Source organism: Emydura macquarii, unplaced genomic scaffold, assembly GCF_026122565.2.
Source record: "Emydura macquarii macquarii isolate MOO-44397 ecotype Brisbane River unplaced genomic scaffold, CSIRO-AGI_Emac_v2 contig_1253, whole genome shotgun sequence".
Classification (NCBI taxonomy): domain Eukaryota; kingdom Metazoa; phylum Chordata; order Testudines; family Chelidae; genus Emydura; species Emydura macquarii.
In genome coordinates, this window is record NW_027131390.1 from 78,023,188 (window position 1) to 78,039,238 (window position 16,051).

The 16,051-nt window shown below is 37.7% G+C and overlaps 1 protein-coding gene across 1 annotated transcript in view; it reads left to right on the plus strand.

The window, feature by feature from the left end:
* LOC137153687 (sodium channel protein type 2 subunit alpha-like) overlaps positions 1–16,051 on the plus strand; it is a 186,679-nt gene that overhangs the window by 51,571 nt on the left and 119,057 nt on the right. Inside the window, exons 3-8 of the mRNA XM_067549309.1 lie at positions 1,775–2,096; positions 7,229–7,347; positions 7,723–7,812; positions 10,626–10,754; positions 11,386–11,477; positions 12,453–12,692. Of these exons, the coding sequence (XP_067405410.1) occupies positions 1,827–2,096; positions 7,229–7,347; positions 7,723–7,812; positions 10,626–10,754; positions 11,386–11,477; positions 12,453–12,692 (940 nt within the window). The 5' untranslated portion in view covers positions 1,775–1,826. The remainder of the gene's footprint in view (positions 1–1,774; positions 2,097–7,228; positions 7,348–7,722; positions 7,813–10,625; positions 10,755–11,385; positions 11,478–12,452; positions 12,693–16,051) is intronic.

The window sequence follows — 16,051 nt, forward strand, 5'->3', positions numbered from 1 at the left end:
TTTTGCATTGTGAGTGTTCCTGTTGATTAGAGGTCAAATTGTGTTGTGATTTTTCTGCTTTAGACAAATATCAACTAGAGCTGCAGTTGAAAACAGGGAATTTATTAACCCTTGTTTGCTGACTATTGATAAGTTGCGAGGCTGAATAGTTCTTGCATATTTTGGCTGTGATACTTGAAATTACTTCAGTCCAAATTCCTATTCTTATAAACTGTGTAGCTTTGAATATGGTGCACAGAACAATTTTAAATTGCAAAATGGGATCCATTCTAAACCCCCTGTTTTTCATGTGCTCACAACTTTTCAAAATACTCATCTTTTGGACTGAAATGTTCAATGTTTAGTTGATCTTGGAAAAAACAGATGCCTACTGCTGAACTTGCTCAGGAGCATTTTTTTTTTAAAATTAATTACAACTTTCGCTTTGAATTCTCTCCCTCTTTTCATCTAAACAAAGGCATGAGTCCTCATTGAAAATTCTATCCAGACTCAGTTTCAAATTTTGTACCTTTTTTGCTGTTAACCCTGTTTGTAAAAGGTATAGTTAAAATTTTATGGGAATTTGTTTTTGTTTTTCCACTGTTCTGTTAAAAAATGTCTGAAGGATATTTGGTCAAGTTTTCACAAATTTTATTTTTTGGATTGAGATTAAAGCATGGAACATTTCAGCCCTAATGATGACTATTTTGGAACGTTACTAGGCCATAAAAACAGGACTTCATTGGAAACTATTTTCCAACCATTGACCCCAATATCATAAGGATTTATGTATGTGTTTAGCTTTATGTACTAAAAGTAATCTCATTGATGTCAAGGGAATAACTCACCGTGTTCAGTAAAATACAGGCATAAGTCTTTCTTTGTGTGATAGGGGTCTCACCTGTGGCAATTGTAATAAGTTATTTTTTCTTAACAGGGCTGCTGGAATTATTGTGTCACTCCAGGAAACAAATGGCATTAGTGTTTATTACTTGTAACATTCTGAACTACAAAAACTAATGTTGATTGTCATGTTAAGAATTTTTCTCATTATCTCAATGTGCCTTTGTTTATGAAGTTGGCTTGATCATCAGAATAGTTGAGTACCCAGAGGTTCTGAGTTATTGTCTTGAGTTTTCCTCAAACAGGAGAAATAACAAATGTCATGCAAATTTGGCCGCAGTTTTTTATTGATTCCAATGGCTTCAGTTGTGAAGTCCCTATTGCTTTCCCTTTAGTTTTGCCAAAAAGAATCAGTGTCATTGTGCCAAAGATACAATTTGCATGGAATGGTAAAGTTTAAGTGGTTAGGTTTTTATTAGGTAGCTGTGAAATAATTCAAGTCCCTTACAGTACAATGCTTTAAGAGAGGTAGGAGGGACTTAACAGTAATTGTAAAGATTTTAGTCATTATTTGTAGCTGTCCATTTATATTTTAAGTAGGTTACTCACATATGTACATACCAGAAACCATACATAATGAATGGTATGTATTAATGGCATAAACTTCATTATTTTCAAGAGTCTGATTTCTGCTGTAGATCTGATCCTGCAGCCCCCGTTATTCACAAATCCCATTTATATTGTGGTGGAAATGGATCCTTATGCAGTGATCTTCAAAGTGACCTATGGGATTTAGGCACCCAGTTCTCTCCGGTCACTTTGAAAATCTCAACCTTAATGTTTTAGATAGCTTATATTTTCAGTTGCTGGTAGATAAAACCAGATAACCTATTAAATAAATGCCAGAGAGTGTTTTAATTTTAGCTTTTTTTTTTTTCTTCTGTTCCTCTAGAACATTCTTCTACAAGAAGCTAAACATTAATTAAAATTTGCAGAATGAAAAGATGGCACAGACACTGCTGGTACCACCGGGACCTGACAGCTTCTTCTACTTCACTAGAGAGTCTCTTGCAGCTATTGAACAACGTATCGCTGAAGAAAAGGCTAATAGTCTCAAACAAAACCATAAAGATAATGTCAATGAAGAAAATGGCCCAAAGCCAAATAGGGACTTGGAAGCAGGAAAGACACTTCCATTTATTTATGGCGACATACCTCCAGGAATGGTGTCCGAACCTTTGGAGGATCTGGACCCATATTACATCAATAAAAAGGTAGCTGTTTACTGAGACAATATTTACATTGCATCTGTTGAATTTAATGCACTTTTAAGTCTTAAAAACTGTGCAGGTAGTGGGCCAGTTTAGCAGCCTCACAGGAAGTTATGTGTATCCTGTTATGTCACATCCAGAGAGTGATTTTTGTGGCCACAGTATAAATTTGTTTGTAAATGTTCCATTTTTGGAAGGATATACTGCTTTTTGGTGCTGGGTGTATATTCCTCAGAGTGCTTGCCATCTGTGTGTGTGTGTGGGAAGTGGGGGGGAGTTGTCTTCCTGCTTCGTGATCCCTATTCCTGTATATTTCCTGATTCTTGCTCCCTGAACTCAATGTTCCTGTGTGTGTGCGCGCGTGTACATAGTGTTGAGTGTATGCAACTGCTCAGGACTTGCTGTACATACCTGTCCATCAGGACTTGCTGTACATACCTGTCATTTGGACAGTTACATTCTGTTCAGGCTGTTGCTGACTTAACTGGCTCATGGTAATTACATGTTTTGACTGACCACCTACCTGTGTGTCTTCTTTCAATTTCCTTGTGTTTTGGGATTGCTGTTATGGGGTGCATCAGAGTGTAATGTTATGGTGACTATTGCTTCTATTCTGCAGTCCATTCTGCCTATATATTGTTTGGCTGCTGACTGGCAATACTTAGTTCAGAAAATTCCAAATAATGTGCAGATCCTGCAATTTTCCAGTGCTGCTAGGTTACCTTTGCTGCAGAACTGTTTATGCCATGATGGCACTGATATTTATGATGGACTCCCAGAGCCCAAATCCTTCTTTGATGAGGCTGTGTAGAGCCTCAACAAACATCTTGGGACTGGAGATTGTTCTGCTAAAGGGGAAATAATTTTTGACTGTCACCAGCAGCCCAGCAAAACTATATGTGAGTTTGCAAGTTGTTTGCAGTGATTGGTCAGGACTGTGAGTTTGGGGCTGGTATGATGATCATGCTCAGGGATATTTTTATGATTAGGGTAGCAAATGACCAAATGGTTACTGGCTGAAGATGCTAGAATTCTAACTTTTGATGCCCCGATTGCTAGGAGTGAGGTATTTGAGAGGGATTGGACGGACCTAGTTGTTAAGAAAACTTGGTCTATATTCTATAAAATTTGTCCTGAGCTCACATTAAAGATGTGCTACTTGACTTATCTTATTCAGAGGAGCCTGGGAGATTGTCCCAGTAGTGTTGCAACAAACAGTTCTGGAGTGGCAAATGAAGGACACTTGGGAGTTACAAAGTTGAAGGAACTTCTGCGTAGTTATGGTAGGTGGCCAGGGCTGCATTCAGACATTAAGCATTGTGTGAAGGCATGCTTAACTTGCACAATGGATAAAACTACTGGCCCTTTTGAAACGGGTAGTCATAGATAGATCACGGAAGAGAATTGAAGTGGATATTACAAGACTCTCAATTGGACTGCATGGCTACCCACTGTTGACTATTATAGACTATTACTCACGTTAACCTTTTCCATTCATAATTTCACAACACATCTCAGAAGAGCTCATATCTTGCCTAACCACTTTATTTGCAATATTTGGCCTACCATAGAGCCTTGTTTCAGAAAATGGGACACCTTTTGTATCAAGAGAATTTGAAGGTTTTTCTGATGAGTATTGGTACAGTGCATTATAAATCTGCTATGTACCATCCTCAAAGAAATGAGATAGTGAAGAGACTTCATGGGACTCTGAAGTAGCGTATAGATTGCATACTGGAGGAACATCAAAATACACTGTTCCCTGTTGCACTGAGTCATGGTTTATAGGATGTTTGGAGTACACCTCATGAAAGTATTGGAGAAACCCCCTTTTATCGGCTCTTCAGCCAACCTACGAAAACCAAGTTGCTTATGCTGATGAAAGAGGTTCATCCCTCCCCTTCACCATCCTTGAAATTGACTCATGTCACTAGGAAATATGCAAGTCTCAGTGAGCATGTCCATGCAAGACTCCATGCATTCTATCCTGGAGAAGCAGTGTCTGTTAGGTGAGGATCTGGAAGTGTTTTAGATACTTGTGATATGATCTTACGGGCTGCAGGGTACGGAGCATAGTGAGTGTATTTTCCACAGGGAGAATGTATTGTTAACCAGCGAGATATACTGCCTACTGAAAGGGGAACAGATAGGGAAGAGGAAACTCTTTTAGCATATGATGTCATATGGCCAGTTAGGAAGTTGTGCCACAGCAACTGCATCTACCTCCTAAGTTGAATCAGAGGTATCACATATGGCCCTGGGATCATGGTGCCTCCTGCAAGGCACAACTGAACTTTTGGGAAGAAGAGAAGGGGTGGGTGTGGGTGTGGCCGGCCTTCTTGCTCCCTGAACTCAGTGTTTCTGTTCCTGTGTGTGTGTGTGTGTGTGTGTGTGTGTGTGTGTGTGTGTGTGTGTGTGTGTGTGTGTGTGTGTGTGTGTGTGTGTGTGTGCGCGCATGCACGCGTGCATGGCATTGGGTGTGTGGATTTACTCAGGGCCAACAGTTACACATCTGTTATTTGGACTGTTCTGCTAGTTCATATATAGTAAAAGGCTAGTATAGCATAATAAGGCTATGATTCACCCAGGTTCAGAGGCCTTGCACAAGGTCCTCTGTGCCACTTACAGTTCAGTACGGCTATGTGGGTAACTGCTGGTAGAGAGATCATGCAGAAGAAGTCTCCACACCATTTCAAATAGGCCAGCATTGAAGGATAAGGTCAGATTTTGACTCATTGCATGAGTACCAAGGTGCGGAGAGGCTGGGAAACTCCCTCGGATTTGGTATATGAAAGAACAGTGGCCAATAGAATTCCAGTAACTTCAGTATACATAGAGTTCCTCACACAAATCCCAATTAAATTCTGTCAAGCCAGGTTTCTGTACAATTTAGAACAGTTATAGCAAAACTGGCATTTTAATTAGAAGTCATATTCTGATTAGTGAGAAATAATTAGTCTAAACTAAGGGAAAGTATGAGGAAAACACCTGTACTAGAAATTCAAAAGATCAGTGGAATGTTCTAGCAGATTTGCATTACTAAGCAATTGGGTAGGTGCTTACCAGATAGCACTATTTCAGGACAGATGGTTTCAGTTTTAGATAAAAATTACAATAATCACACATGGAGGTTACAAATGCATGAAGCATTGTAGCTAAGTCTGAATCTGATAGGAAGGGGCACCATCTTCTGGCCAGTTCTTATGGAAGTGGATGGTTTTTAACACCATGTCTATTTAGTCATCTAGTAAATTTGACCCTCAGGGATCCCAAGACTTCAGGCTAATGAAGATCCCTCCTCTAACTTTCCCATTACTGAGGTTAAGTTCTTTTAAGTTCTTCGTTCTTTCTACTAGAATCACCTTAGTCTTGCTTGGGTTCAGATTTAGGCAGCTGCTCTTCATCCAAGCGCGGATTTCAACTAGGCATTGAGAAAGCTGGGAGAGAGTGCTATTTACACTTGATTAAGAAGATATCATCCATATATTGCTGATGCTTCAGGCAGTTTTTTTCTGCCAAACTTCCTGGTGTTTCTGTGTATATGTTGAATTAGGATTGCAAAAGGATTGTTTCAGCTAATTAGCTGTTATTTTCCTATCTAAATACTTGAGGTTAAATGGTGAAATAAGAGAGATAGTTGTGCAGCTCAGTCCTGCGAACACTTTCACAAGTAAATATTTTTACTCATGTAAGTATGCCACTGATGTCAATGGGGGAGTAGTCATATGAGTAAGGACAGTGACCTTGTATGTGTTTGCAGGATCAGACCTGTGGAGAGAAAACTTAATTAAAAAAAAAATACATTTCCAACTGGGAAATTGACTTTCACATATAAATAGTACCGATAGAAGAAGACTACCAAGGGTGGTGTGACTATGGAAGCTGTAGGTTGCTGACATGGGGGGGAAATCAAGAGAGAATGCAAAATAAGAAGATTTCAAGATGCAGAAGATTGTGAAACAAAACTGAAGCCAATTTAAAAAAGAAAAAAAAATAGAAACATGGTGGCTGTGCACAAATGAACACAAAATAATAAAATGATGCTTTAAATACATAATCAGGAAGAAATTGATGGAGTAAAATATTAGCCCATTAAGGAGTAGTGGAGGGAGTTTATAATTTAGGAACAGGTTATAGCTAAATAATTAAATCAACACACCATCTGTGTAGGAGGGAGTCTACAAGTAAAAAGATAGAAACAACATGAAATAGTGAGAGGAAAAAGAATGACTTCCTACCAATTCAATAATGGAGTTTAATAGTCTTATTGGATCAAAAGTTAACATAAAGGATCAAAGGGAAAAAATATAACTCCAATTTTAAAGAAAATAACAGGAGCCAAAAAAAAATCAGTTTCTCAATCTGACAATAGTAGTAGGCAGAATTCTAGCCATATGAACAAGGAAAATAGTCTCAAAATAAACCAAGTTTGTCTATGATTCTGTTTGACTCAGCCTCCCAAGTGTATATCAGTTCAAAACTATTTATATGAACAGTAGTAATGGTAGTTCCATTGTGCCTCTGAGAAGACAATAAATCCATAAAACACCAGGATCTTTCTTCTACACAATTCTAAAGTGCTGCAAAGATTAAGTAAGATTAACCTAATTTCAGAAAGAGGTTGACTTGTGCAAATGACCATTCAGGTGTCCAAAATGGTATTATTTGAGAGCCAACATTCTTCTTTTGGACATTGAGATTGGACTGTGTGTATCACTAATATCATTGGGTTCATTTTTCACCTTGAAAGAGAGATGTTAAAGTAATGCCACTGTTGATTACATTGATTTTAGTTAATTATATTACTGAGAGAGAGAGAGAGAGAGAGAAAATATGTCTGTCTAATACTTTGCCCCTGGTTTTGATTGTCCAATCATATATCAAGTAAATGCAGAAATAAAGATTTCTTTTAAAAGAGAGTGAGACCATGAATGTGTCTTTTTTTCATTATTCCTGTGGAAATGTATGCCCTAATGCTTGCTTGTGTGAGTGTTTCCATTAAGCCATGAAATATAAATGGGACAAATAATGTGAGTAAGGCCAATATAAACATAACTAACAGTGAAAACTGCTTAATTGGGATTGAAAATGTTTATTCTAAATATTTGTTTTTCATTTTGTGTTCCTTTTTCCAGACTTTTATAGTATTGAATAAAGGGAAGGCAATCTTCCGATTCAGTGCCACACCTGCCTTGTACATTTTATCTCCTTTCCATCCTTTAAGAAAAATAGCTATTAAGATTTTGGTTCATTCATATCCTTTTCATGTTGTTTGTTTAAAACTGGTCTGTTTTTAATATCTAGTAACATTGGGTTGTTTTAATATTTAAATATGTTTCTGCTCTTAATTCCTTGTCTCATAGTAAATGGGAGTTAAATTAATCACTTTGAACACTGAATAAATTCAGTGGAAGAAAGAGATACTATATACGCCTAGAGTACAGAATTAGCAGTAGCAGCCACTGTTTTAACATTTTTCTTATAACTTTAATTGACAGTTTATGAAATTCTTTAATTTTTTGTATCATATACATTATTAACAGTCCATATTCTGGGAAACTGCTTACATTTCATGTGATATAGTTTCTTGAAATAACTTGCCATCATATGTTCCTTGACTAAAATCTACATTATTCAGCATACTTATTATGTGCACCATTCTGACTAACTGTGTATTTATGACTATGAGTGAGCCTCAAGACTGGACAAAGAATGTAGAGTAAGTAAAACACGATGTCATTAAATATATCTTTGTTTCACAGAAATGTTGAGAATTAACTAGTTTATGTTTGTGCAGTGCTTTGAAAATATAACACGATATATCGAGAGGTAAACCTCATTATTCTTTTTATTATTACTATTTCTAAAATTAGATCTTTGCTTTAGCTAAAATCACCACATATTATGCACAGCAGACTCTGGTGGAAGCATGGCTATGACACTGCTATAATTTTAGCTACACAAAGTTCTCTTTTATGGTTCGTTCTTTGTTGGCATAAACCACTTATCTACTGAGGTGTTCCTCTCTTTGGTGCTGTATTTTACCTTTTACTTAGAAGGAAGATAGCTATTCAGAAGAAAAAATACTTCTGCTGTTCATCATAAGATGCTTTTCTTGGCTATCATGAACTACCTACCTTTTCTTTAAATATAAAAATTAAAAGCAGGTCACTGATTTGAATTCAAGCAAATGGTAAGTACATATCTTAAAACATTTTCCTGAGGGGGTCTTGCCAGTGCATCTAATTCCTGACCCCTTAACAGTGTGCCACAAAGGGAAAATAAAATATTCCTTCAAGACTCTTCCATGAAAGGGCAACTCCTCTCAGGACCATTTTCTGACACACACACACACACTGACACACACACACCACTTTCCCCCGTGCTAGCCCACTTGTAGTACACAGTTTAGAAATAAGACCCAAGTTGTGGTGCACTTCATCTATTCCCACTTGGAATACAGTCTCAACTCAATGAAGATCAGCACAGAGCATCAAGGAGCTATAATTAGTTCCTGACTCTTCCACCCCCATGCTGAATGGATCCTAGAAGAGAATCTGGTCCCAAATGTTCATATGATTTTGTTTGCTCTGTCAGCTGCCTTTGACATAGTTGATCATGAGGTGTTATTGACTGCCTTCAGACAGTAATGGGAGTGGATGGATCTGTTTTTTGGGTGGCTTCATTCCTTCCTTTCCTGATTGTTTCCAGAGGTTGGAGTTGGGCACTTATTCATAATCTCATTGATTTCAGTAGGCTTTGGATCGGGCCCTAGATCTGTATCCAATTCAACCAACTGCTGTTGTCAAATGTCTTACCCAGTGTATACGTGAGATTGAGACATGGATGAGAGCTAGCTGATTGAAGCTCACTCCATGTAAGACAGAGGTGAGGCTGTTAGGTTGAGGGAAGCTGCCAGAAGTTATGGTGAGGACCATATTTTCCAGGCTTTTCTTGTGTTTGGTCATCATTAATGTAAACAATTTGAGGATATTATTTATGGCCAGCCATAGACAATCATATATCAAGCAGTGTCTTGGGAGACCTTTCTTCAACTTCATCCAGACAAGAAATTGTGATAGCTTTTATTGAATGTGACCCTTGCAAATATAATCTACCCCTTGTCTCTCAATGCTGAATTACTTCTATTCACTCCATGGTGATCTACAGCTCAAGACAATTCAGATTGTGAAATAAGTGCAGAATGTAGCAGTTTGTTTATTGAGTCATGTATCTCAAAGAGCACATGACTTTGGAGCTTCCTGATTTGGCTGCCTGTTTGTTTCAGGATGGAATTGAAGGTGGTGTTTTTTATATAAGCCTTAAGCAGCTTTGGCTCAGCCTGTTTTCAAAAACTGCCTCTCTCTCTCTCTGTGGACAATAAGGGAAGTGGAGACTCTCAGTATAAAAAGAGGGAGCTGCTCACAGAGAGCTTTCAGGAGCCATCAGTTCTGAAACCTACTTCCACCCCAGCCCTGTTAGAAATAGCCCAGGTTTCTTCTATTTCAGAGCATTCTGGAAGGCCCATCTCTGAGATCTAAGGCCCATTCAAGAAAATGGACTTGAGGTGGTTTCTATTATTTATTATTTTTTTAATAAAAGCTATTCTAGGTCATTTTTAGAGATTTTTAAAATGTATATTGTTTTTTCTCACCATCTGAGCCCTGTCCAGTTGGACTTATGCTAACTAAGGAAGTTGGATTTACAGACAGATATATATGACAAATAGTATAATCAAAAATAGTTTTTCTGTAATATATTTGGTCATACACAAGGTATGTTGCTGTAGGAAGATGGAGGGTTTTTTGAGACAACCTGCTGAACTCTCACTTGAGGATTTGCCATTTGTGCATAATGCCTCCAACTCCTGTTGAGAAAACTTGCTATCATGTCATATATAATATAGATGTAACTTTTTGGGAGATATAATAATTTTTTTTTATCCTCCTGGATTGTGTGAGCAACTTTTCTTGGCTGGAACTACCTTTCTAATCTATCAGTGCTATTCCTTCTTTGGCTACAGAGATCACTGAAGAGCGGTAAAGCTGCTCCCTCTTCATTAAGTGCTGAGTGTGCTTGCTGCCTCTATATTGCTTCAAGCCCCTGCCAATTCATGCAGTGCAGACACAGGAGTTTAGTCAGGGTATCTGACAGTATCTTCTGGCCAGCCATCAAATAATTGCAGCAAGGGTTGTGTCTCATTGACAGAGTGATGCATGCAGACTTGTATTACAGGTGCCCATGGTGTAATTTTTTTTAGGTAAACAGATTTTCTGTACCCAGACCTTTTAGGAGCTCTAAATTTACTCTCTCAAAAAATTACAGGTGAGAGAAACAAAAAAGTGATGTCAGAAAGCACTGGAATCTTGTAATGAAGGTTTTATGAACTTTCTGTTAAATTTGATCCAGTAGCAGTAAAGGCAGTGCATTTAAAAATTAATATTTTCGCGTGACTCTCCTTGTGATCATACTGACACATTACTGATTCAAAAAATTAGGGCCATTAACTCTTGCTTGGATGTTTTTTCTCAGGTACACTTTTACTGGAATTTATACATTTGAATCCCTTATAAAAATTCTTGCAAGAGGCTTCTGCATAGATGATTTTACTTTTCTACGAGACCCCTGGAATTGGCTTGATTTTACTGTTCTTATATTTGTGTAAGTATTGTAACAATTTAAAAATTGACTGAATATCAGTGAACTTTTTAAAAATATGTTTTTGCTGTATTTAGAGTGAATTGTACCCGACTCTTATGTCTCTTACACACTTATGTAATGTATAGCAAAAATGGTGTTCACCCACCAATGTTAAGTAGAAGTCATCCTTCTTCCTTCACTTCATAATGTAGCCAACCTAGTCTACCTTAATTAGGATTTCAAAAATAAAATCAGGGTTGTCTGCTTCATTTGAAATTTAAATTTAACTGGTAGTCATTAGAGCTTGTTAATGTAGGGCAAACTCCAGTGAGAGGAGACTATATACATTTAATTCATTGGTTTTTAAATCACCAAAAAAGTCTGAATAAAAGAGCCAGGTAAGCAGCACAGGCACTGTCTAAATTCTGAGTAATTTTGATTTAATCATACAGTTATGTAACATAATTTGTAAACCTAGGCAGTGTTTCAGCTCTTCGAACTTTTGAGTATTGAGAGTTTTGAAAACTATTCTGTAATCCCAGGTAAGAAATAACTGGTGTAAGGTGTTAGGCCCCTGGTATCTACAACTGTTTAATTTTGTGTATGCTATCATTATATGTGTGCGTGTGTGTGTGTGAACTCCTCTTTACAGATATCTGACAGAGTTTGTGGACCTGGGCAATGTCTCAGCACTGAGAACATTCAGAGTTCTACGAGCATTGAAAACAATATCCGTCATTCCAGGTGAGAGCTAGGTTAAACACTTAGGCTAACTTTAAGGGTTTTATTATCTTTTTCTATTGGATTTGATCCACTAGCAGTAACGACAGTCCTTTTGAAAATTACTATTATTGAGTAACTCTCCTTGTGAAGTCTCATTTTTTTAAACATAAGGATTGTTGCTTGCCAGGCATTTGTATTTTTATACATCTATAAAAAAGGAATCCAGATGTTAAATTTGACTTAAATATGGTTCCTTGCCATTCTAACATTTTCTTTTAGAAATCAGCCTTTAACAAATTGTTGCTTGAGAAAATTGCAGTATGCAGCATGTGCAATTTCCATTAGAATCCAAATAAATTTTTTAGTTTTCCTTACTAATATGGATTTTACCATTTATTGCACACTTGGGATTGAAACTTTCACTCAATTTTTTAAAAAGTTGCATCAGTAATAAAGCTAAAGGAATAAGATGATAAAGACTAGCATGGGCATTGCTTGAGATATTTATTATCTTAAGATGCCGTTCTTTACCAAACCATCTCCAATTTGATAGGATACACGATAATACAATAGCTAAAATTTACAACATAATAAGATATTTACTTTTTAAAATATAAAGTATTGTGTCATTGCAAAAATACTAGCAAAGATTTGCAGTAACAGGCATCAACAAAAAATTTAAAATCAGAAAGATTTTTCTTTACATGAAATTCATGTAAAGCACGAACACCAGACACTTGTTTTCTGTTTAAAAAAAAAAAAAAGTGCTTTGAAATACGTGTCACTAATTTCCATTCAGACTTTCAAATTTACCAATATTCAGCTAATCATTTTTCATCAGTTATGAGACATATTGTGTAACTTTTTAATTTGAAAAACATTACAACCATTTATGTAGCACAATGTATGAAATCTTTAATTGTGTTGGAACGATTCATATTCATTCGTCTAAAATAAATGTTTAATGTCACAGTAAAAATTCCTTTCTGTTTGCAGGGTTGAAGACTATTGTGGGAGCCCTGATTCAGTCTGTGAAGAAGCTCTCAGATGTAATGATCCTGACTGTGTTTTGTCTGAGTGTATTTGCACTAATAGGGCTGCAGTTGTTCATGGGCAACTTGAGGAATAAATGTTTGCTGTGGCCCTTAGGAAATTTATCTTATTCTGAAGATCGCTTTGCTCCATTCTTCATTAATGGTACAGTGTTTGACTGGAAGGCATACACTGAAAACAAAAGTAAGAATTACTGCAATAACTTATTAAAATGTTTGTGGCTGAAGAATACCTTTTAATAGTAAATATTGTTCAGCTATACTCAAAGTAAGACAGGAGAGACTTGATATGGTTTTAATCAGGCCACAACTTTATTATTATATGTCTGGGACTACCCAGCAGGTAAAAGTGTACAGTACAGGTAAGTCCATGATAATTTCAATATCTACCCAGGGGCTTCTGCCAGCCCCCCTCCTTTTTCATCCAGGTGCCCGAGCCAGTCCATTGCTGAGACCTTTCATTCCCCCTCCCCCCTGAATGAGGGTTAAGGTGGGCTATAAGGAAGGGAGGTTGGCTGTCTCCCATGCCAGACATAAGAGCCCTGAACTGCTCCCCTTCCACTCCTTTAACACACAACTCCTTTATCAAACCATTTATCTGGTCACTGTATCCCTTCCCTATGGAGTACTGGACATCCGCCATACACTTACATAATGAGTTGTGACGTCATAGCCTAATACCCTTCCCTACTCACCCATAACAAAGCCCTCCCAGAACCCACTGTGGGGAAGGTGAAAAAACCCTCATTCTATCTTGGCTAATCTGGTGGTGAGAGAGAAATTCCTTCCCAGCACCTCCTAGAAAGGAGCAGCCAGCACGATGCCCACAGCAGGTCATGACCAAACCTGGTATTTTGCCACTTCCAAGGGGAGACAGGGTGGGTGCTGCTGCTCCTGGTCCAAGGAAAAAGGACTTCTCCCGCCAGGCTTACCCTTTATCCACTCCCCAACTCTTCTGGTCTGATATGAGTCAGCATCACCACGCTGGCGCACTCTACTTTTGCAGCAGCTTCTGAGCCTCTCATCCCCCTGCCCACAAAGCACTATCCCTCTTTCCCCAGCAAGCCAGACAACAGGCCCCCCCTCAGCAAAGTGCACTGCGATTATTGAACTGCAGGGGCAGGTAGCCTCTACTTGTATCTATTCTCCCTTTTAATAAAGTATAAATTGGACTGTAGATATTGCTCATGTATTCCTCCTGGTCAAGTAATATGGTATATTACTGTACATCGAGTTTTGAGTGAGTCATAGTCCTACCCCTCTCGCAAAGAAGTTTAAAAGTTCTGTGCTACTGCCTCTTATAGAATTGTTCTTTTCCAGATTTTTTTTAAGTACATCTTAATTATTAAAAAATAGAAATTGTGCAGTTTTATTTACATCTTTTTGGGTAATCTATTTCTGTAACTGTTATTTATGTAGAAAGGGGCTTCAAAATTAAATTTGATTGGTTGTGTAGTCTGTTTATAAACTATGGGGACAGAGTTGAATAATGGACATGTATATTATATGTTAGTGAGGGAGAAGATCGACATGGTTAAATCCCTCTTTAAAGGAAATACCCAGATTTTCTGTTTTATTTTCATTTAAGAAGTAATCTAATTTTTTTTCTTTGAAAGAACACATTAAAATGCCCAGTGGGTCAATTATATTCTATACTATAAACCACTAACTTTTCTGGCAGTCATTGCAGAGTCTCAGGTCTAAGGCAGCATGAGGTTCCCATCTTATTGTATTTGTACTCCATCGTTATAGAATTGCTATAGCTTGAATTCAATCTTTTATGTATTTGTGTTCAGCCACAAATCTTTCCGAAACCTACCTGTGTGTACTTTGTGTCAATATAATCCATAGCCTACTGCATTTGATGATGATCACAGTAACCTCTAGTGCAGTGTTTCTTAACCTGGGGTTTTAGAGGGGTCGCAAGTGCAGAGCTGGTATTGGGGGTGGCAAGAAAGGCAATTGCCTGGAGCCACAGGGGCGCCATGAAACTAAGTTACATGCCTCAGCCCCGTGGGGGTGGGACTCAGGCTTCAGGGGTACAGTAGTTTGGAAAGGTTAAGAACCACTGCTCTAGTGGCTGATCCAAGCAACTATGCAGCTTCTTACTTAGTGAAAGGTGTGACCAGACCATTCTCTGCTGTTAAAGATGAGCCAAAACTAAACCCCTGGATCCAGATGCCTCCAAACTTTGTGAAAGTTAGGATCTGGCCCTAGATCTGAACTTTGGGGTTAGGATGTCTCTAAATATTTTACTGAAGTAATGGTTTACCATTTTTCTATCACTTGATGGGGAGCACTGTTCATGGACTGTAATAGGATTTGGGCATCCATAAATTACAATTTGAAGCTATTTAAAATTGCAGATTTTTAGGGATCCAAGACAACTTCAGAAAGAGGAAATACCATTGTCCATTTTTGAACATTTTAAATAGCAGGAAAATATTTCTTCTTTGAAAACAAAGCTTTTAGAGTATATGAAATACCAGCTATGGGACTACTTCCTTTTTTAATCCAAGATTACCTAAAAGTGAGCTTGGCCAGAACTGGAAGTTTTGTTTTGTTTTTTTTAAAGGGAAGCACTAATAATAGTAATTAGTAACAAAAAACTTTCCTATATTTGTCAGAGACCCCATACTGCCACATAGGAAAAGTTTTTTTTTTTTTTTTTTTTTTTAAATCTATATGGAAAGAATTTTGCTTACTGTGCAGTGGTCATCATAAGAAATCTTTACAGTTGTTATTTGCAGGCACTGAACATTGCCAATCAAACATATATATTACTATGTATGGGAAATACCGCAAATACAATGACGAAGTTAATTAAGCAAAGGCAAAACTATAAAGGTTTTAGTGGTGGATGTTATGTATGTCAAAATTTGTTTTTTTTTAAATACATTTTATCTTAGGGAAGTTTTGTATGAAAATGGCTTCTTTTTAAGAGATCATCTGTTGCCCTGTTGCTCATCCTTAAAGGAAGCATGATTGTAACAACATAATCCTTTTAAGAACAGTGAATTCTGATGTCACAGAGGACTTTGACTTTATGTATGTTTAAGCAGAAGTAACGGATATACCAGTATCCCTAGAAATAAAGCTCAGACTCCCAGAAAATCTGTTCTTTGAGTGCTTGCTCATGTCCATTCTGAATTAGGTGTCTGTGCACCACATGCCCTGGTGCTGGAAAATTTTCCCCTAGTGGTATCCATAGGCTGGCTCTAGCGCCCTCTGCAGCAGCACCTGTATGTGCCCATATATAGGGTGCTGCTGCTTCCAGTCCCTCTTAGTTCCTTCTTACCACCTGTGATGGTGCTGGAATACTCTTTCGCTCTCGCAAGCATTAGTAATCCTAGTAGTCTTACTATTTTGTTCTAGTGTACATAGTTGTTTGTTAGTATTTGATAGTTAGTAGGGTTGGGGCATGCCCCGGTCCCTGGGATTCAAACCCTGTGCTTCTTGCAAGAAGCCTATGCCGCTGAGTGACCTGCACCAGAGCTATTTAAAGTGCTTGGGGGAAGCTCATGTGTGAGAAAAGTGTAAGAT